This window comes from Varanus komodoensis, unplaced genomic scaffold, assembly GCF_004798865.1.
Source record: "Varanus komodoensis strain SLA01 unplaced genomic scaffold, ASM479886v1 scaffold1, whole genome shotgun sequence".
NCBI classification, from domain to species: domain Eukaryota; kingdom Metazoa; phylum Chordata; class Lepidosauria; order Squamata; family Varanidae; genus Varanus; species Varanus komodoensis.
The window spans coordinates 113,583,835-113,606,577 of NW_025335268.1; the positions used below are offsets into that span (position 1 = coordinate 113,583,835).

Genomic DNA, 22,743 nt, shown 5'->3' on the forward strand with positions numbered 1-22,743 from the left:
TTACATTTATATGCTGTACCCATAGCCAGCAGGCTTTCTGGGTGGCATACAATAACTAATAAAACAACAATTAAAGATAAAATTAAAAGAATAAAACAAGACAATGTTAAATAAGGACAATTAAAATTTTAAAATACAATCTGGCAATTAAAAGATCATGGAAAGGCAGCAGCAGGAGGATCGGTAAGATGTTAAAACCAAATTAGTCACCAAAACATCTGTGGAATAAAAGTTTTCACCTGGTGTCCACAGGAGAGAAGTGATGGTGCTTGGCGAATCTCCTTGGGAAGTGGTATTTCAAAGGTGGCGTGTTACTATAGAGAAGACCCTTCTCCTGGCCATTTCCTCCCTCGTTTCATTGGGTGTGGGATGCAGAGAAGGGCCTCTGACAAGGATCTCAGTGATTGGGCAGGAACATGTGGAGACAAGTGTTCCCTCTGATATCCTTGTCTCAAGCTGATTAGGTTTTTATATGTTCTATATGTTAATGCCAGCACTTTGAATTGGGATGGAATGGCAACAAGCAGCCAGTGCAGTCTGAGAAGGACTGGCTGGATGTGTTCATAAATATGCTCATACATAGCCATGCTGCCCTGTTCTGAATTAGTTGTAACATCTGGACCATTTTGAAAGGCAGCCCCATATAGAGTGCATTAATCTAGGCACAAGGTTACCAGCACATCGATAATTGTAGCAAGGCTCTGCTCATTCAAGTAGGAACATAGCTGAAAAACCAACTTAAGGTGATAGAAAGTGCTTTTGGCTACTGAGTCCACCTGAGAAACAAGTGACAACTTGGGATCCAGGAGCACTCCTAAGCTACAAACCTTGTTTTTTAGGGGGAATGCAACCTCCAGGACAGATTGAAAATTTCCCAGTTGGGCAAATGGTCTGCCTACGAGTAGCACTGTCTGGATTGAACTTCAGTTTGTTGGCCCACATCCCATCCATTACCAAGCTGAAGGACTGGTTAAGAACAGTCAGTGCCTCACCTGGATTAGATGAGAATGAGAAGTAGAGCTGAGTGTCATCAGCATATTGATGGCACTTCAGCTGAAAACTCCTTAGGACCTCTCCCAGCAGTTCTATGTATATGTTAAAGAGCATGGGGGACAAGATGGTACCCTGCAGAACTGAATAGCACAGAGGCCATGGCACAGAACAATAGTCTTCCAGTGCAACCATCTCAAGATGGCCTATCAGAGGAGTAGGATCATTGCAGAATGGTGCCCCCAACTCCCAACCCAGTCAGCCTCTCCAGAAGGTTACCATGATTGATAGTATTAAAAGCCACAGAAAGGTTTAGAAGAATCAACCAGGTCACTTTTCTGCTGTCTCTGTCCTGCCAGTCATCCCACTTAATGAACAAGGCAGTTTCCATTCCAAAACCAGCCCTGAAGCCTGATTGAAATGGATCTGGATAATCTGTTTACCCCAAGAGTGTTAGGAGTTGCCCAGCCACAACCCACTTAATTACCTTGCCCAGGAAGGGAATATTGGTTGTTGGTCTATAATTATTTACATTGGTCTGGTCCAGGTTAGGCATTTTCAGGAGTGGTGCAATCATGGCCAACCTTTAAGGGGGCAGCACCATTCCCTCTCTCAAACAGATGCTCACAGCTTCCTGGAATGCCCTTGTTAGATTTCCCCATGGGTAAGGGTTGAGCAAATAGGTGTGGGTTGAACCTGACCAAGTACCTTGTCTAGGCCACAATAGTTGAAACTCATCCAGTGGAATGGAACCAGATGGTGCTCTGGACACTTGGGTCTATGGAACTGGGATAACTGGTGTCCAACTCACTACAAATCTGAGTGATTTTATCCTCAAAATGTCATACAAATTTGTCACAGTGGGTCTCTGATGGTTCAGTAGAGTCATCTTTTGGGCCAGAGTATAGAAGGCCCTGAACCACCCGGAAAAAACTCCACAGGATGACACTATGAGGACATGATGCTGGTGGTAATAAAATGTCTTCTTGCCATCTTCACTGCCAGGGAATAGGGTCAATAGTGAGCACTAAGCCGTGTCATTTCAAGTTTACCACCACCAGAACTCTTGCCATCTTCCCTCTTGTTTCATCACTCTCATCTCTTGTGTGTACAAAGAAGCCAGATGGGCTCTGCAGGGGGAAGACAGCACTTGGGGACGAGTGTGTCCACTGCCCAGGCCATCTCGGGAGCTCCTACCATGTCAGCTGGAAAATGCCCAGAGCCCTCTGGAAACCATCTGGATGGACCATTTTAATGGATGCCCCACACTTGCAAAGGGGAAAGGGGGTCAAAAGTCCAAACCTCAAGAGGAAGTGATCTGACCATGATGTTAGCTCCCCAATTACCAGGTCACCATTTTTCTGTCCAGTCAAGAAAACTAAGTCCAGCATGCAACCTTTTAATATGCATTGGGCTGATGACATCCAGACACCCTTGGTATGGAGCAAGATAGAAATGTTTTAAATAAATAAATGACATGTTGAGACAACACTATGGTTGTTGTGGCTGCCATAAAGTCCTGAGCTGCCCAGACAAGGTGATCTCAGTATGGAAGTTGAGATCACCCAGGACCAACATCCTGGGGTTCCTCAACATTGGGTCAGAGACCACCTGTGCTAACTCAGGTAGGGAGTCTGTTGGGCAGTGGGGTGGATGGCACAGTAGCTGAATCCCTAATCTGTTTTGGTTTCCCAGTGAGAATAAAGCCACTCAAGACCTGTACTGTAGTGGACAGGGAGCCTAGTGAGTGGGATATAATCCCTATGGACTATGGCCACCTGGCCCTCAAGATGTTGATGCTGTCCTGACTACCCAGGAGGGCACAGTTAGGACCCTCCCACCTCATTCACCCAGGTCTCAGTAATGCAAGCCAGCCCAACCCTCTCAGCCATGATTAGGTCATGGTCCAAGGAGGTCTTGTGTGCTGACCTGGCATTTAGCAGCAGCACCACAAGGCTCAAGGGCAGACTGGCATGATTGCCAGGACTTGTCAGAAATTGACGGAGCAGAAAAGGGAACAGCTGTAAGACATCTGTCCTCTCTTCTCCTTCATGTGACTGTCGATCCCCCAGCACCCTATCTCCCCTACCCAAGATCACAGGAATTGGAGCACCCTCATGCTCCTCATATTGTCCAGATAGTAATAGTAAAGATAATATATAGGTTAAAAATAAAACTGCATGCCAATCACAAGTGAAAAGGAAAAAAAACTCACCTCACTTCCTGTCCTTTTATTCCTTTCTAGTTCTCTCTTCCTTCTAATCCTCCCATTCTTGTTTTTCCTTCCACCTAGCTGTTTTCCTTCAAATTCTTCCCTACCTATCCTTCCCTTCTTAGTTCTTCCTTTAGCTACTTTCCTTTTTTACCCATTTCCTTTGTTCTCTCTTTTGCACTTTTCTACTTCCTGTATTCATCCCTTACTTCCCTACTCCCTACTACTTTGTTTCATTTCCTTCCTTCCCTTCTACTTCCTTCTGTCCATTATCCTTCCTCCTATCCAAAAATCAAAATCAAAAGACAAAAGGCAGGGGAATAGCACTGGTGGCAGCACCCCTTCATGGTCTGGGGATCATGCCTACATATTTGTAAATATTGCAAAGACAGCTAAAATTGTATGTGAAGAGGACAAAGTAATTTTTTTGCCATGTGAATGAACTTTCATATATCATACAAACAGATGTGTCCAAATTACCTCAAATAATACACTAAATCAATTTTCAGTCAGAAATTAGCAGAGCTTGCTTTGATTTTTCAGTAATTTATGCAGCACTGCAGCTCAACTGGTCATTAGGTAGGTTTAGCCTGCTTTGCTTTGGTTAGAAATTTTTAATGTAGCAAAAACACTCCTTGAAACTGCTACTGGAAGTTGCAGATTGTCTGAGTCTTGATATTTATGCAGTTCTTGCTGGTATGTCAGAATTCCATTTTAAAATTAAAATCACTTCTTGCATTTTCCAGGTAATGCAAGCACAGTTTGCTCAGGACAACAATCCAGATGCACAAACACTCCAAAAGCTGGCAGAAAGAACAGGCCTGAGCAGGCGTGTGATACAGGTAACTGTACTGCAGTTACTTCACAAGTACTGTGAGCAAAGCCCCTCAGTTACATACCTCTCCAAAAAACAGTTTTTCTCTTTATCTATATTCTTTAGCTAGAAACAGATCTTGTATAATACCCTGCAGTATTTCCACCCCCACCCTTTTCCCCCATGAGGAAACTGAAGGAATAATGTCTTCTATTAGATGTTGCTGGTGGAACATGGTTTAGAATTTTCTTAAATGTGCCAGCTGCAGTGTGATCCCTAATGATGGTATGGTGAACACTGACACCAAAAGCTGACATGGAGCTCCCCATGGGGCTGGTTGCACTAACATGTGTATGCGTATATAGCCAACTTGAGTCTACCTGTTTAGTGAAAGCACACCAAAAGAGTTATGCTGGCATTGATATGACCCTACAGCTGGATTTAATTATTCTGTTGATGTAACATGCATTTCAAAATCTGATGAATGAAATGGTGTCTTCCCATTTTCTAGGTATGGTTTCAAAACTGCAGAGCTCGCCATAAGAAACATGTTAGCCCCAATCATTCATCTACTGCTCCTGTGACAACTGTTCAGCCTTCCAGGCTTTCCCCACCAATGTTAGAAGAAATGACATATTCAGCTTATGTACCCCAGGATGGGACAATGCTAACTACTCTACATAGTTACATGGATGGTAGGTACAGTAGCTTGCTATAACTGTTTTATGGACTTGAGAAGAAAATGTGAAATGCATTCTTAGCTCAGGGTTGGGCACCATGCGACCCATGGGCAGCCAACAACACATTTATTTTGTGTTCCGTATTATATTCTTGAGAAATCCTAGCTTTTCAGGGGTTTGTTTTGTTTTTAAAAAGCGCTACTGCAGAGCAGTGTTTGAAAGCGATAGCAATATCTGCTAATGGATCAGAAAACAAAGCAAAAACTCTACAAACAATTGTCCTCAGAATAATGCTTTAAAATTATTTTCTCACTGTCTCACTTTTCCCTGAGGTGAAGTGGCTGCTGCTTCCCCAGTGGCTGCTTGCAATGTTACGTTGATAATGGAGGATGAATATGGGGAGCAATGTTGGCACTGGAGGTTAGTTTGGGATAGCAGGTACACCAACATAGATCTTCCCATGCGGTTTCCCTGTTTCTACACTGCCCCAAAAAGCATGAGAAATGGACCAAGGGTCCGTAGTATTAGAACCATCTCCCACATTGGAAATGTTAATTCTAAACCAAGAGTACATTAGAAAATGGTCACATAACAGCTTGTATTCCCTGTCATGAAAATTAGATTAATTATATTTTTTCCACTTGGGCTTTCAGTACATGATTGTCTAATTCTGCCCTATTAAGCTAGATACAAAGATGAAATGCAAAAGGATTCCAATAGGAAACTGTTACTTGACCAGTGGTCTTGCCTGCACATATGCTTATGCTTGGTCTCTAACCTTTCAGGACTGGTGGACACATCTGAAATTTTGAGGAAATGTCATGGGCACCATCACAAAATGGCTGATATAATCACCACACAGTTATCTTATGCCCCACTTTCTCCACTTACCCAAGTAACTCATTTCTTTCTCTCTTTCAGGGTCAGTTCCTCAAACACTTTCTCACACAGATTTCCTCTCCTTGCTTTCTTACCCTGCCAGTTCACCCTGCAAGTCTTCATAGTTCCAATTGCCCCTCCTCACTGCACCTCCAATCTTCCTTCTCCCACCCAATTTGGTCTAGCCTTTTCCAGTTTGCTCTGGCATTAGTGCCAAGCTTCCCCCCTTACCAGGAAGTAGAACGGGCTCTGTCCCTGCCCAGGAACACTTCAAAGTGAAACTCTGGCATCCACCCACTACCGTTACTAAAAGTGCTTCTGTGCCCCATGTGGTCTCAGGCAGATTCTAAGATGGCAAAAACCTTGAGAGCAGTGTTTCCCTTTGAAGCGCTCCCAGCCACCCATTTAAAAGAGTGTTTCAAAACTCACAAGTATAAGCTTTGAGATCACAGTGAGAGGTGTCCACAGACATAGTGATATGTCTGGGAACCAAGTTCACGTTACAATGTAACTGATGGTGAAGCACTGTCCTCATGACCTTTAACAGGTATTCATATTCCTGATGGTGACAGTCCATTCTCTTTCAATCTCTTTCTCTCACATGTGCACAAGAGAGAGAGAGAATAAATCATATTTTGGCTATTGATATGAGTGTAAAGCTACATTATAATTTTTAGCAAGCTCTGGTCCACAGGGTTATGAAATAGGTGGTAGCTTTACATAATTTCTGGCCTTCTCTTGTGTTATATATTCAGCCATAGTTCTGATTTGCCAGTAGCTAGAACTCTGATTGTGGCCTAGGGTCCCTGTATAATAAGAGCTGAAGCTTTCTCTCACAGATACCCTTTTGTGCCTCAATTACTGCATGAATTATAATATTTATATACAATTCCATGTTTAAAACTTCTTTTTTGCTTTTATGTTCTTACTGGGATTTTTTTTAAATGAACAAAAGGAATGCAGTAATAGAAAGGTTTTACATTTTTATTTATATAACACTTAAACACCCAGTCTTAGTGTTTTACATAGATATAATTGGTTTATGCTAAAATGTGACACCAATTCTGGATTGAAAGGAAGGGGTCCCAATTCTACAGAAAGCTTTAGCAACTTTCTCCTGCTGAAATAGCTTTTATATTTGAAAGCAGGTTTATTTAAAGGGCTTCATCTTATTAACATTTTTAATAATCATAGTGTGATATTAAGCATATCCATAATAAGATATCTTCCTCACAAATTGTACAGTTGCTTATAGGAAAGGTTCAAATGAAAGCAGCAGGCATTGGTCAGGGTGTAAGGATAAGGACAGCACTGTCATTCCAGAAATGAATTCTTGCACAAGCTGGTGAAATGGGTACTGTTTCTTGGTATCCCAGTCATATTAGTACTGTTGGATCTTTATTCACAACTAACATTTTTCTAATTCCAGTCAGGCTGACCAGCAAATCTCTCTATTTTTGTAGCTCATTCACCTTCTGCTCTTGGACTCCAGCCTTTGCTACCCCATTCAATGACACAACTGCCAATAAATCACAGCTAACTCATTTATTTCAGGGACATGAGACTAAGGAGGTACCCTTGAGTTGCCTATTGTACTCTGTCACTGAATATCAGATTAATCTTAAATAACATCCAAAGCATTTTGAAGACAATTTTGTTGCCCAGGTATGTAATTATAGTTGGCCTGCAAGACACTTTTATGGCTTTCTCCATAAATATGTTTACAAGAAACTCCTTTTTGTATTTTGTATTGTCTGGAAATAGTCCATTCTAGCTATGTGTTTGTTAATTTATTATCATCAAAAGAGCACTTTGCCTAAAAGACAGGACTGACAATTGTGCAAAATGTTTACAATTCTTTGTGAAATTATAGTTCCTCATTAGTTTGTATCTGTAAGTTATTATTATTAAAGTATTACTTGTATCTGAGTTACATACAGCCTATACTTTAAAGCTTATGTCCACTAGCTGGCAAAATTTCAGTTGCCAGTGTTCTCCAAATGCCATAAATAAAACATTCTGTTGTAGCATGCCAAGCAAACATGTTATTGTGTTAATGGTATAATTGTGAGTCTTTTTAAAGGACAGATTGATTGTAAGGATGTAAATGTTTCATTTGGCAACCCATTCTGAACCCATTCTTATGACATCTGATGAGAAATCATTTTGCTCGAAATGCTCTTGAAACATTAAGGATGCCCACTGCAAGATAGAAAGCAGACTGCTGGAGAGTATTTTAAATTCTCTTTCTTCACACTGACTTAGTTTTTTCCATATATATTTAATATAGCATGGTTTCTGGGATTAGCACCTATTTAATGGATCACTGTAATCTTTAAACAACCCCTGTTGCTAACTGGCACTGAACTGGCCTGAGCTCAAAAGTTTGAAAAGATGGATATCCTTCACTTGAAAACAGCTTCATGCATAGTATGTGCAGGTCTTCATGCCTGCAGCTCCCTTGGCTGTAAAGGATAATGAGGCATTGCTATCTCATTATCTAAAAATAGCCCCTGATCAATTTAAGGGTTGGTGCATCAGGAATGAAAAAGACTTTACTTCATCTGAAGTTTGTTTTTCCTGCAGTGTGATTGATCCTTGTAGCCTCTAGCTATTCTTGCTGTTACCTTGAATGAAGTACAGATATTTGCTTTTCTGAAACTTAGAGGTGGTGTGCGAAAATGTCATTGCTTGTGATACATGGAGCAAGTTTTACCAATAGGCAAAACAAAGAACAGCCTAGGGCCTCACATTTTCATAGTCTCAAAAATCACTGAAGCAAAAAAACCCTTCTTCTGAGATGTGCCTGCTCTAACACACAGCATGCTTCATCTAAAAAGAGTATGCTTCTTACACCAGGATGTCTGTTTTTACTCATATGCAAATTAAATTGTTTAAACCGTATGATTGCCAAAGATTTACTTTAATTACAAGTACTATTTTCAGTACTGTGGAAAATAAATTTGGGAAGGGATTTTCACATTTAATTCTCAACTTATCAGTTCTTCCTTATAAATGTATACATGGTACAAGACGGTGCATCCTAATGAGTAGACTCTACTTATATGACAATTGTAGCACTTATAAACACATGGTCTCCATCACATCCAACCTGCTGGTATGCCCATCTGTACTTTCTGATCTATTTTTGTAGGCCTTTTAATGAGCTATCTGGTGAGATGGAAAGAAAAAAGATATCGGGCTTCTGGTGTTGGATCATGTTAGGACTAAGGGAAGATGGCATCTACTTCTCTGTATTCTGACAACAATGTACCTTCTGGATCATTTCCATAGTGTAACTCTCACTTATACTGGTGTCCTATTTTTTAGAATCAAACTGTACAGACTATCAAGGGCTGTTAGGCATGGCTATACATAACCACCAGCATCAGAGGCAGTCTGCCTGTCAATACCAGTTACTGGGGAATATGAGTAGGAGGCTGCAGTTGTGCTCACGTCCTCTTTGTGGGCTTTCCACAGGCATTTGGCTGGCTGTGGTGCACACAGAATGCTGGATTCAGTAGGCCTTTGGTCTGATCCAGCGTGGCTGCTGTTATCTTCTATGATTGAGAGAAAAGGTAAGTATCAGCCTAAGCAGCCTGTCTGGATAGCAAGTGAAGACATGTGGCAGACTCTTCGATTTTCAGAACACAACTGCATGGTGGATTCCCATAGGAAGCAGCTGTTCCAAAATGAATTCCAAAGAAAATCTTTCCCTTAGTTTTCAGAATAAAAGTGTGTGCTTCTAAAACTGGGCAGATGCTTATTTGAGTCTCCCTTTGTTTATTGGCTAGAGTAGTATTGGTATAACCAGTATGGACACAGGGAAGTGGTTTTTCTCTGCTCCCATCTTTTTTTTAAATAAGTTTTATTGTTATTTTTCTACTAACAAAAACAAACTAAAAATAATCATCAAAAGCATCAGACCTACTGGGTCAGCCCCCCCATACTTTTTCTTTTTATGATAATTCATAAACATATTTAAGTCTATGCATAGTCCTGTTTCTCTAGCCAGTAATAAAAGGAATTCCAAGTTTGATAGAAGTCTGTATCCTCTTTCTCCTTCAGAGACAAAGTTGATCTGTCCATTTCGGCACAATAACCTGCTCCCATCTTTTTCAAAACATGACTATATCATAGAGATTTGTTTTTACCTGGTTTCTCCTGCTCTGCATATTTCAGCAGTGATGTTCCAAAAGTAACATTGTATCAAAAGATTTTCATGCTCCTTAATATTCTCACAGTCTTTCAGCATGATTTTTAAAAGAGTGGAGCCAAGTGATCTTACAGTCTTACCCTAAAAATATTTTATGTAATGGATGTGGGAAAGGGGCTGCTGTACCATCACTCCTATTCTTCAATATATAATTGGATTAAGTGCTCTGTTCACAATTTTCAAGCAAATAGTTATAGAAGATCACTTTGCTTTTGCAAAGTGAGGTAGATGTTGGAGAGAGCACTATGCTACTAAAATTATTACTAATATGTGGCAGTTGTACATGCCCACCTTTATTTTATTCACTAAATTTATATTTTTCCATTCTACCACAATGGTGTTAATGAAAATTATTACAGCATTGAATTTATTATCTGGGATTAGTATCTCATTTTTCCAAGCATAAAATAGTGCACTGACCATAAGGTATTTATCAGTGTCAGGAGGGAAAATTAAAGGAAAAAATGGACACAGTACAGTAAGTTCACACAAGATACCCTTACAAAGCTATTCCCAAAGCCAAAAAGTATACACCTAAAATGGGTTGAAGTCCTTAATCTGATGTACAAAATTTGGCAAGTCAGCTCTTCAGCAGCATATACCACCAGCCCTATTTTTTAAGATGATGATTTCTTGCTCCCCCTTTACCAGTATTTAGGTTACAGCTTTTCTGTGAAGGACCCACCTTTTTAATAGGATGCTTGAAGCCCATGATTTGCCCAAAACCCAGGTGTGTGGGAGCTTGTAGATTTCATTAAGTGCTCCCCAATGCTTCTGTTGAGTTCCAGAACTGTTCTGCATTGTGCAATGCTTTCTGAGATCAAATCTTGGTGGATTGCTTGGTTAAATCATTTTACAGATTCCCTTTCAACACACTGCTTTGGTGGGTTGATTGGTAGTGGCTTATGCAGGAGTCTCCCTGTACAGCATATACATTAGACTATATCCTAAAATGTGAGGTGTAAATACTTGTACATTTGATATGGGGCTAATTTTCATACAGTATAAGATGTGGTGATGGCTACTCATTTGGACATGTTTCAAAGAGGTTTGACACATTCATGGAGAAGAAGGCTATCAGTGGCAGCTAGCCCTGATGGCTAGATGCTACCTCTGTTCTTGGAGGCAGAGTGCCTATATACATTGGGGAACTTGGGCAGGAGTGTGCTGTTCCACTAATCTGCTTGTGGAATCCTGTGGACAGTTGGTTTGTCATTGTGTGAACAGAATGCTGGACTAGGTGGACTGTTGGTTGATCCAGCATGGTTCTTATTTGAGCTCCCATGTGTGTTCAAACAGTACTACCATATGGAAGATGATCCCATTTCCACCTCACAATTTTTAGATTGGTCTAAAGTTTTATAGACCAATCTAAAAATTGTGGGGTGGAAATGGGATCATCTTCCATATCAGTTTTATACACCTGATTCCTGTGTTTTGTTTCTGAAGTGCCAAAACTATTAGAAAATTACTTAATCTTGTCATACTGATGTGGTGGTTATTCATCACGTCTGCACCCATCCTGGGTGACAACTGGCATTTACCATGTGAGGGAAACTGTTACTTCTCTGGTTTTCTTTCTAAATACTGTCCAGGAGCCATGTGAGATTCTGCTGGTCAGAGATTTGGCTGTACTGCATAGAGTTGAAGTATGAGCTGTATGATCCCTGATGGTTCTTGAGAGTCTGTGGTTGAAAGTTGTAGACGACTGATCATGACATTCCATTCAGTGGTAGATCTCTAGCTTGGCTTGCATTCTCAGATTAAAAACTCAATAGCAGTACAAATATTCAACCTGGGATTCACCTGGACCTATAAAGGCAAATTATAATGAGATTAAACTCTGCTTTTGCATGCTTTGCTGTGTGTCTTCCTGAATGCTTACTCCCTCAAATGTAACCTGAATTTATTAAGCCTTGTTCATGGTTTCATGAAAAAAGGCAGGTATGAAACATAAATCACTCCCCAGGCCTAGAAGTACATAATGACTGGATGATATTTTATCGATCATCATGGGTGAATGCCAAGTGCAATATACAACCCCTGCTTGGGAGCTGTGCTGTGCAAACCCACTGAGTCTGGCTTATGTGAGAATCAAACAGCCTTTGTATAATCTTAGAACGTATGAGACAGTTGTTTAACCCCTGCATAAACTGTGCTCACTATGTTCACACCCAACGCGGGTTGTACATAAAAAATGGTAGCTGCACATGCCACAGTCTCATCATGACTTAAGTGAATGCTTGGGTGTCATGTTGTAGAATAAGTGGTTAGTCACTTATGCTGCTCCTGAAGCACAATTGCTCCTGTATACAAAGCATAAATTCCTATGGTGATTAGCTGAATAAGCAGTAGTGCAGGCTGCCATTGTGAACAAATTGTTTCTTGAACATAGATGGTGAGTCAGAAGGGGCCTCTTGGGCCACTGAGTCTGACCCCTGGCTCCAGCCAGCTGTACTCATGTAATACCCACCATGTGCTCAACCATTCTTTCCTTGAACACCCTCACTGATAGGGTGCAGTCACCTCCCATGGAAGCCCATTCCATATCCTAGGGGTCCTAACCAACAAGAAGTACTTCCTCACATCCAACCTGAAACTTGGTTCCCTGAGCTTCGCCCCATTGGATTGCTTCCTCTCCTCCACTGCAGGGGAGAACAGGTCACGACCCTTTCAGATACCTATATGTCTCTATAAGATTGACTCTGAGTCTCCTTCAAGCTGAAAAGACCCAGCTCCTCAATCTCATCTTATATGGCATCCCCCTCATTCTTGTGACCCTTCCCTGAACTGATTCTAACCTAGCTATGGCTCTTTGATAATGTGCAGCCCAGAATTGGGCACAGTACTCCAGTTGTGGGTTCACCACAGTCTTACAGAATGGTATAAGCACCTCTCTTGATCTGGAAGTCACACTTCTACTTATACATCCAAGGGTGGTGTTAGCTTCTTAACCATTACTTCACACTGCTAGCTCATATGTTTAACCTGCTGTCAATAAGTACCCCAAGATCCCTTTCCCAAGTGCTGCTCTCCAGCCACTTGTCCCCCATCCTGTACCTATGGCACCTATTCCTGAGTAACAAGTGCAAGATCTTGCACTTATCTGCATTGAATGCCATCCTATTCCCTGCCCATTTCCATAGTCTGTCCAGACTCTTTTGGATCTGGAGTAACTGCTCCCCAATTATGGCCACCACCCCCACTTGGTATCATCTGCGAATTTAGTCAGCAGACTGGTTATCCCCCTCCTTTAGGTCATTGATAAAGAAGTTGAACAGAATCAGTTTCAGGACTGAACTTTGGGGAACTCCACTCATCACCTGCTAGATGTACTGCTTAAGTCAAAATTTCATGTGTAGGAAGAAAAATGTTGGAAAAGTTCAAGATGTTTTTTTTTCCTTTCTGTCTTACATTAATTAAAATTACTTGGTGCTGAAAGGACATGCTACACAGATAAAAGTATTGTTCGAACTATGGTGAATGCCATGTTTGCAAAAAATACATGTATGCTTGTAACACTACCTGCAAGCCAGCCATTCCTGGACAATCATTTCCAGATTTAGTCCAAATTTTAGTGTTTGTTTCTAATAATTGTAGATTCTACAATGGGCTTTTGATTGTAAGCAGCCTTGCATATTACATACAAACTGTATTTTGGAAACTGAAGTCTTACAAGAAGAGCAAAGGATTGACTCTTTCTATCCCATGCTTTAGCATTGTTCTGTACTTACTGCATTTATTATTTTAAACTACCTTTGCCTGAAGATGCAAAATAATTAAGATGTGGATTGGTAACCAACTGGGACATTTGGATTTCATATATAGGAGTCAGATTTGGTCCAACTTTCATTGTATATTTAAAATCTGAGTTTGTTGTTCTGATTCCTGGCCAGGCTGCATGGACTGATCTCTCTCCCTATTACATGTATGTCACACTTGGTCATCATTTAAACAAACTGAGTAGTCAGGGAAGAAAAAACATAATATCCCATGGGATATACTAGCAATGATCTCACACTCTGTACCTACGGATTTGCAGTGTGGCCAGAATGAAGCAATAGTGTGAGCGTGGGAAGTTGGGTTGAAGAAGTTTGCATTCATGAACTTGGCAGCTTTATGTGATAGGCAGAGCCAAACTCTTTGGTAAAGAGGGTCTCTGGGGGGCTTAAACCAAAATTATAAGAGGAGGGTGGTCTATAGGTTCATCACAGTTCCTCTGGTAAAGGTTGACTTAATATTTTCAGAGCTCTTGCAATAAAGTCTTTTACCCTTGTTGTAATCCAACTCTGCAGTTTGCATTTACAGACATACCTACAACCAGCTGAGCAAAATTTAGTTCTTAAATCTTGCTCTTTTCATGTTGCATTAGTCAGGAGTTCTAATTAAAAATGTTATGAATTTAACACATGTATACATATTTATCACTATCTTTAAGAAACAAAAGTTGCAAAACTATTTTTGAATTTCGGGGGTAACAATGACTGGGCAAATGTAATCCTTTTTGGCATGTATTCACTGCACCCCACACACAGGCATACCCTTGAAGCAGAGTAGAATCTGACAGTCTACCTTCTTAGATAAGAGCATGCACACCTGCCTTTTTTTTTTTTTTTAAGTTAGCCTTAAAATTGGGATTGCAGAGTTTTTATATGCTGCTGGTCATTTGCATACCTTATACATTTGCATCCACAATCTGTACCTATGGCTAACATCACACATGCCATTCACTTTTTATATCCTTTAAAAAAATAGTTGGTGAATACATAGCAGGGTTGGAGGACTCTTCTAAAAGAGGAATGGAGTCATGCTTTGGGGTCTGTACAATGGCACTTTGGAATGACTTGCATCCATTCTAATAATCTCCTATTCTGCTGCTTTAATGAGTGAGATCTGTTAAGTTGGCAGGCCTGAGGTGCAGTGAATGAACACACAGAAAATCTTCTGGCAGGAAGCATCCTAGCTGACAAGGAGAATACCTGTGCACCACTAAAGGAAAACAATAGAGGCAATCATAGGATTCATAGGATCTCTTACATTGCTGCAAATCTTAAGAGCAGCTGTCATAGAGGATTTGTTTTAGGCCTGCGAAATGGCAAATTGCTCTGAATCTGCTAGAATACCCATATTTTGCTCTCTGCAGCAGCTCTAGAAGAAACAGTGTATGGAGAACACTTGAAGGGCCTGTGCTCCCTATCAAATCCCCCTTTCCTCAACACCAGTTTAGGATCTCTTGTGGCTTGTAAGGCACAGATTGGCTGGGTTCCATCTTGTTTAGCCCTTTATATAGGGATGGGAGGATACCTGAAAATTTCATAAATTGCCTGGTTGTATTACATAAACAAAAACAAAACTTAGAACCAGTCACCTTGTTCTCTGTCCTGCCTATTGTTCTGTTAGACTTCCCAACCCAAGCTGAATTGAAATTTTGCTGATCTTAAACTATATCCAGGGTAAAACTGCAAGGAAACCTGGTGCTTCCCTAGCCTCTTTTACTCTTCTACATTTCTCCCTAACATGTAGGAAATGTAACATGTAACATTCCTCCCTTTTCTGTTGAGTATATGCATTGAATAGTCAATACTAACCAACCTTTGGTTTAAAAAAGCTAAGACACAGCCACCCTAAATTCCTACTTTGCCTCAAATAGAAATCACCATGATGCCCCACTCCTCACACACACTCAATAATTTTGTCTTGTAACAGTTGTAGACTACACCAGTGATATTTATTCAATTGTCCCCATAAGGAAAGAACTCTCTCCTGCTTCACTTCTCCTGCAGTTAATCTCTGTTTTTTACATATCAGTTCTCAACAAGTATGTAAAGCAAAGGTAAAATATATTTTCTGGTTTGAAATAAAATGTTGTTGAAGCATAGGTGCTAACATCAAATTTGCACAGCCAGTGTTTAGGACCTTTGAATTTAAGTAATCAGATGAGGAAAAAGAAGAAACACCATGCAAAGTATCATTATAATTTTATTTCAAACTACATGTGATACTCATTTTGCTGAATGTGAAGGAGTGAGTAACTCCCTGTATTTTGGTAGGATTAATCAATAAATGCTATATAGAAATGCAGCTTTCTATTTGCAATATATACATAAAAGTTTCTGCTTTTGTATCCATTTTATTAAACATCCAGGCATAGGAAAAGCATTTAACTTTGTAAATGAATAGCATGATCTCTCCATTTAAAAACATAAGAGCAGCCATGCTGGGTCAGACCAAAGGTGTACAGTGCTGTGCAGAAGTATTCATCATTCAATTAGCATTATCACTACCTGATTTACAGAAATTTAATACCATGAAGTTACAAAGTATTTTTTATTCTGGCACAAGAATTGAGTAAGCAAAAACCAACTGGCTCTTGCTGGTTGTATAAATATTCACCCCTTTGCTTTGAGATAAAGTTCTGGTGCAACCTACTTCCTTCAGAAGTTAACTGTAAGCTGAATTATGTTCAGCTGGGTTCCAGTGCCATGTGATCTCAGATTAAATGCACCTGTTTCTGGAAGACCCAGGATTAATTTGGATGTTTCTTAAACAGCATCATGAAGACCAAGGTGCTATTAAAACAACCCCCAGTCCCCAAAACTCAAGAATAAAGTTGGTCAGAAGCCCCAATCAGAGTTGGGTTATTAAAAGAATCCCATACTGTTAAACATCCCCTGAAATACTGTTAAATCCATTAAAAGAATACTGCTTAACCATAACTTTGCTTGCAGAAAAAATTTCATCAACTGAGTTAGAGAAGCAACCAGTAGGCTAGTGGTAAGTCTAAAGAAGCTAGAAAGATGCACAGCTGAGAGAAACCATTCATGGAACAACTGTCACCTGGACATTCCACAAAGCATCTTTGTGGAGATCCTGTAATATGCATCAGTTTTGTTATGTGTTTTATGCTAGAACAGAACTTTTCAGTCTGGTTGGGCGACTATCATGTAACAGAATCAGAAAATCACAGAAATCATGGAGTTGGAAGGGGCAAACTTCAGGGCTGTCATCAAGATCTCTTCTTGCTGATGCCAGAGTGCAGATACGGAGTAATCAACTCAAGTTGCAACAACCCAGATTCAGGCTAGATACCAGGAAAAATGTTCTCACTATCAGAGCAATATGATAGTGGAATCAGTTGCCTAAAGAGGTGGTGGGCTCTTCCACACTAGAGGCATTCAAAAAGAAACTGGACAGCCATCTGAGTGGGATGGTACAAATTGGTGACCTGCAACAACAGAAGGTTGAACCTGACAGCCTTCTTGGTTCCTTCCAACTTTACTATTCTGTGATTCTCCCTTGTTGTGGCTGTTGTAACAACTAGTTCTACTTCCTGTCTTCACTAAAAGTTAACAACCCAGTTCCATCAATAAATGGGAGTATGTTACAAGAAAGAAAAAAATGGGAGGAACTAAGGGGGAAAGAAGAAAAGAATATGTTAGGTACCTTCCTGTTGATCACACTCCACTGCCAAACTCCTGCTTGTTGTCCCTGTCTGCTGACTCCCTGGGAGCTTAGCTACTTGTATCCCAGGGAGTCCTTAGACAAGCAGGGCCAGTTGCTCATTGTGCTCAGCTATGAGTCAGAATGACTCTCCCCACCCACACAGCTGTGGGGCCAATCTCTTTTAGTTGCAGCTCTCAGGACATGCCCTCTTCAGTTGCACGTAGCTCTCAGGAGCTTCTGCCTTTATCTCCTCTTCTACAATTCCACTGCCAAACTCATTTTTGTTCTCTCTGTTCACTCACTCTGGTCACTCACTTGGTGGGAGCTTGGCTGCTCGTATCCCAGAGTCCTTCCACTACCTGGACCAGTTTCCTCTGATCAGCTCAGCTGGAGTCAGGAATGTATTTTAATGTAGGAAGAAGCTACCTTATACTGAATCAGACCATTATGTGGATGTCAATGGCTCTTTCAGGCAGGGGGCACCTGGAGATAGCAAACTGGGCACCATCTGACTACAAAGCATGTGCTTTACCATTGTTCCATTGTTTTGGTTCAAAGAAGTTCTTTTCCTAGATAATGTTTGATATGTGCACCAAATATTTAACCCATCAGGAAGAAGCTACCCTATTATATATGTACAGTGCCCATGTATGTGCATTAAAGCCCATTTGTGTTGGTCTTCTAAGGCACAAATGCAAATATCTAGGTTTCCTACTCTATTATGATGGTATAAGATGGTATACAGCAATGTATCTTTGAGTTTTCTAGACTACATATAGAGATTCCAAACATTAGATCTTTTCTGATGAAACTGAACATTTTTTTTTCCTTGCAGGCTACATGCTTAACTATGAGGCCAATAGAATAGTGTCATTAAGAGTTCATAACCTTGACCAGGCACTCTGAAGACCAGGAAAGCTCAGTATATTGCATAATTAAGAACAATGGGGAATCAAGTTTTAATGTTGTGAAATTCCTTTTTTATTGTGGTTATTTATTCTGCTCCAGTGGAGATCTTTAAAAATAAATCCTTTGTATTCAAGCTTACATTTTCAGGAAACAGGTTATATGCTATCATTGAACAATACCAACTCCATTGACCATATATTTGTTTAGTACATCTGTTTCTCTTTATATCTGTGTTATTGAAAACAGGAATTTATATTAAAATGCTTACAGTATGACTTCAAGGACATCTAATTTCTCATTGCTAATGCTGCCTAATAAGCAGTGTGTTTTGTGTTGTAATTTTAAGTTGTGTTGTCCATAGGACTTTCCAATGTCCAAGAAGAGTTAAACATTGTTGATAAATTCTGGATCCTATCTATAAACTGCAGTGCTGGTGTAAGTCCTATTTTTCACTTTCCAGAGCTGAACTTGGAAGAATTTGTTACTTGTGCTGTGGAGTTCTGGGAAATGGCAGCATGGGTTTCAGCTCATTCAGAGTGGAGTATGTTTATTTGTAAAATTAAACACAGTATTAATTTCTTCTGGACTACTACTTTCTAAAATCAAAGATGTACCTCATTTGGCAAAATGGATAGAAACTGTTCCAGAACATGGCAGCTGCTCTCAATTCTCAAAGAAGCATGTGGGTGGATGTCTCAAGCCAGCATGGAAGATCCATTGTGTCTCTGGGTACATATTGTGACGTTCATTGTGTTTTAGTATGCAATATGTTGTATGTACCTAGCCCCATTGAAGATACTAGAACTGATGTTGCTACACAATTATTGTGCATGACTAAAGCGTAATTGTTCTTTTATTTTAAAAGTTTATAGTGTACATGACCAACTTCATTTTTATTTTTAAAAAGTGCATGAGTTCATATTAGCAAATAAACATCAGCTTGGTTGTCTGATGGGTAAGATTTGTCTCTAAGGAACAAACATTAAATATATTTAATCATCTTGTAGTGATACAAACATTAGTCAAACTATCCCATTTTTATTTTGCCTTTGCACCAAACAGTTCAGGGTGGCAGAGAGGAGTCACCTCTACTATCTTCAGTACAGTTCTTTTCAGTTTGGTTAGACCAAAGCTTGGACAGAGGGAAATTTACGCAAGGTCACCCAGTGAGTTTTGTTTTTGCGTGGGTTTTGAATTCTAGTACCCCTAGTCTAAATGCATTGTCCTCTAAAGTACAATGCTTCCAGTACAGTGTTGTATACTCTGCCTTGAACTACTTTCCAGACTCTCTAGGAAAGTCTTCCCAAGTCCTGCCACCCCAGATCTGATTAAAGCCTTTGGAAGCGCATAGGTGCAGCAGCCCTCTCTCAGAAGAATCCAATGCATCAGAGTGGGTGTATTGGTATGTCTTACCTTGTGGGACATAGCCTGTGCAAATACATTGGGTGCTGGGCCAATAAAACTATCTGTGGCATAAGGGCTTTTACAGCTATCAATGGAAGACCACATCAGTTTTTCATTGTATTCTGTCCATTTCATGGTAGCATTTAAGAAACACAACTGAAAAGTACTATTTAGAAAAAATTTAAGATGGTTCTATAGTTCTTTTTTGCTGTATGATTACTCAACAGGCCAGTATAATACAGAATTATAATATTTAATAGTAATTATTAAGTACAGTATTATAATTAATAGTAATTATTAAATGTTAATTATAAACAATATTTTACTGAATTAAACAGAAGGATCAAGAGCGAGTGAGACGAGAGCGAAAGAGAGTGAGAGAATGAGAATGTAAGAACTACTAAATAAGTCACAACATTATTTGAAGAAAAATGAGCATGTGAATTCTAATGCTCTTTTTCCCCCAGTGATCTCCCTTGTTAGAAAAACACTTTCCTTTCCTTTGGAAGAGAAAAATATCCCAAGCATGCAGAGAGTTCTTTTTGAAACTTTATTGCGACGAAAGGAGCAGAATGGTTTCCTTCCATTCTTCCAACTCAACTGAGCACATGTTCACATCTCACTTTTACACCCTGCCCCCTGCTGATTCTCCCTCCTCTTTCCCTCTTAGTGGGAGGTTACAAATCTTTTCCTCTGCCTATCCAATGCCACTGATACCTGTTCTTCCCTCCCACTTGGTCCCTCCCAGGTGAATTATAATACGCTTATTTCCTATGCAGGGTGTGTTTGTTAATAGTTATGAGGCCATTCATTGAGCAAACTTCCTGCTACCTTGTCTATGTGCCAATTTCCTCACACTCTGTGCTATCTGACCTCAGCCCCCCCTCCCCCTTTAGGCTAAGAATTTTGTTACCTTTTTACTCTTCCTACTTCCTTGTTTCAAATCATCCTTTCACCCCTATCAATTCCTCCCTTTTCTTTCTCTCACCCCAATTTGAAACAACAGTGTCCCTCAAATTTTGCTACCATAAGTCTTGTTTGTTTCTTCCTCTCCTACAGGCATGCTCCTGCAGGCCTTTTGCCAACATGTCATGGACAATTGGCTACAGTGTAAGCGGATGCAGTTTATTGCCCCCACAAAAATAGCTCCTAACATATCCCAGGCTTGGAAGCCAATTTCCTAACCATTCCCATGACCATCTATCCCAATTTGTACAGGTATGTGGGGCGACTCAGCTACTCGTGTGTAGGTCCCAGTGGTTCCAAATTTGAAAGGCAGTCCTTAATATATTCCTGCTTCCAATGTACCCAAATTGTGAAATTGTCACTGAGGCACAGGGATTACTGGGGGTTTTGGCATGCAAATGAGGGTGATTGCAACCTGGCAGCTTAATCAGCCCTTAATGATCAGCAAAATAGCTCTAGCAGCCCCTATGCAAACCAGCAGTTCCCTCCTCTTAAACCAACAGCCAATACCAACAGAAAGTGCACAGATCTGACCTCAACACAGAGGTACATATACGAGTAACCCCCTTCTGTCAGGAATTTATCAGAATTTTCCCAATAATTTCCCCTTTTGTCATTAGCCAAACAAATGAGCCAGTTCAGATAGCCCCCGATACTCCTCTTTCTCAGAAAGCAGCATCTATCTATGCAGCTCCAATGGGGATTGTCCTCTTAGTCAAATCCCTTGATCCTTTTGCCGCCTCTTTTGGCTGCAAAGAGCTTAGTGCCAGCCAGACTGCTCTCATCTTTAACCTGCTCCTCCCGCATCATTGCAGTGCTGTTACCCAATCTATTCTGAGGCCTGGTTCCTTACTCCTTAAGCCCCCTTTTTTGACCCATAGCAGCCTAAGAATGTCATCCTCATCAGGGCTGAGACCCCCACGATGATGAATACCCTGTCTGAGGTCACCATGCCTTTTGGTCAGCAAACTTGGGTTGGCCTGCTTTGCATGATGGGAGCAGTGTGAGACGAGGTCTGATGTCCAGCTCAGTCAAGTGGCTTGCCTTTGAGGCAATTCTTTGAGATTTCGTTGTCTAGGCTTCACTCAATTTCTCCCACAGTGGACTTAGCTGTAGAACTTGCCTCTCACGGTTTGCCTGGTTAGTCCTTTGCTTCCTCGTGGATGATGCAAGGAGCAAGACAGAACACAGAAATCATCTGGTGTCTGGAAAAGTACAGCTCAAAAACAGGTGAATTAGAGAAAAGGCTTTTACATTTCTTCACAGATGCTGGTTAACTACATTAGCTTGGAGAGAAAGTTGAGAAATCCTTGTCCTTTTCAAGCCTGGCCCCCACAAGTCTGTTCAGCACAGTGTCAAGAAAAATGTTTGGGATGTTGAAACCCAATCCAGCCAATGCCAAAAACGCACACAAAAGAAACCCTTTGTTGAACTTGTGTGTTTCACAAACCTATTGCTTGCCTTAGCTAAAGCAAAATGTGCTTTCTGATGGAGTTTGTACAATGAGAACATGGCATCACACAATCTATTTACAGAGATGGTACTCCCCCACATACATATATTTGGGACATTTTTGTATCTATTATGAATAAATGCAAACTTGAACTAGCACCCTTCTCAACCAACCAATCAATCAATGCTTGTGCATCTTGTTGAACATGAGTGCTTATGCTCACAGAAAGAAAAATTCGAGAAAAGCGTTTTGGCTTTTCTAGCTGCCCACATCTTTGGGCTGGCAAATGGGCTCAGCGCCCAACAAACATTAGGCTACTATAAGGAAAATTCTCTTTTGCACCATCAATTAATTTTTCCTTTATTGTTGGTACAAAACACACCCCATAGATCCCTTTCCCTGTGACATTTGGGGCCTGACCAAAAATATTTGGCAATATTGCAAAAAAAAAAAAAAGGGGGGGGGGGACAAGCCTCTTGTTGAACCCACAGGGAAAAGTAGCCTCATTGGGATTATTATTATTGAAGAAAAGAACATCCTGCCACTGTGCACCCATGTGTACACGCACACACCCAAACAGCCCCCGTTTCATCCATTATTCCCCTCCTCACTTCATTCAGTTATGGCACAGCAACAGGATGGTATACTCGGAACACATTCCCTTTTTTTTGCTTTTAGACCCACACCGCACAGGAGAAAGAATAACTTGTGACAGCAAGCACAAACAATTAATGCATGCCCACAACACTGCTTCTAGGTTTCCCTTCCTTTAAAAAA

The 22,743-nt window shown here is 40.5% G+C and overlaps 1 protein-coding gene and 1 long non-coding RNA gene across 2 annotated transcripts in view; one reads left to right on the top strand and one right to left on the bottom strand.

Moving 5' to 3' along the window:
• Positions 1–7,115, top strand: part of LHX8 (LIM homeobox 8) — a 21,972-nt gene extending 14,857 nt beyond the window's left edge. Inside the window, exons 6-8 of the mRNA XM_044450662.1 lie at positions 3,949–4,044; positions 4,528–4,711; positions 7,039–7,115. Of these exons, the coding sequence (XP_044306597.1) occupies positions 3,949–4,044; positions 4,528–4,711; positions 7,039–7,115 (357 nt within the window). The remainder of the gene's footprint in view (positions 1–3,948; positions 4,045–4,527; positions 4,712–7,038) is intronic.
• Positions 4,965–21,349, bottom strand: LOC123033832. Its single transcript, XR_006416651.1, has 3 exons — positions 20,702–21,349; positions 17,455–17,458; positions 4,965–4,977 (listed from the first exon to the last, which is right to left on the bottom strand). It is a non-coding gene; the product is annotated as an uncharacterized LOC123033832 (long non-coding RNA).
• Positions 21,350–22,743: the final 1,394 nt, after the last annotated feature.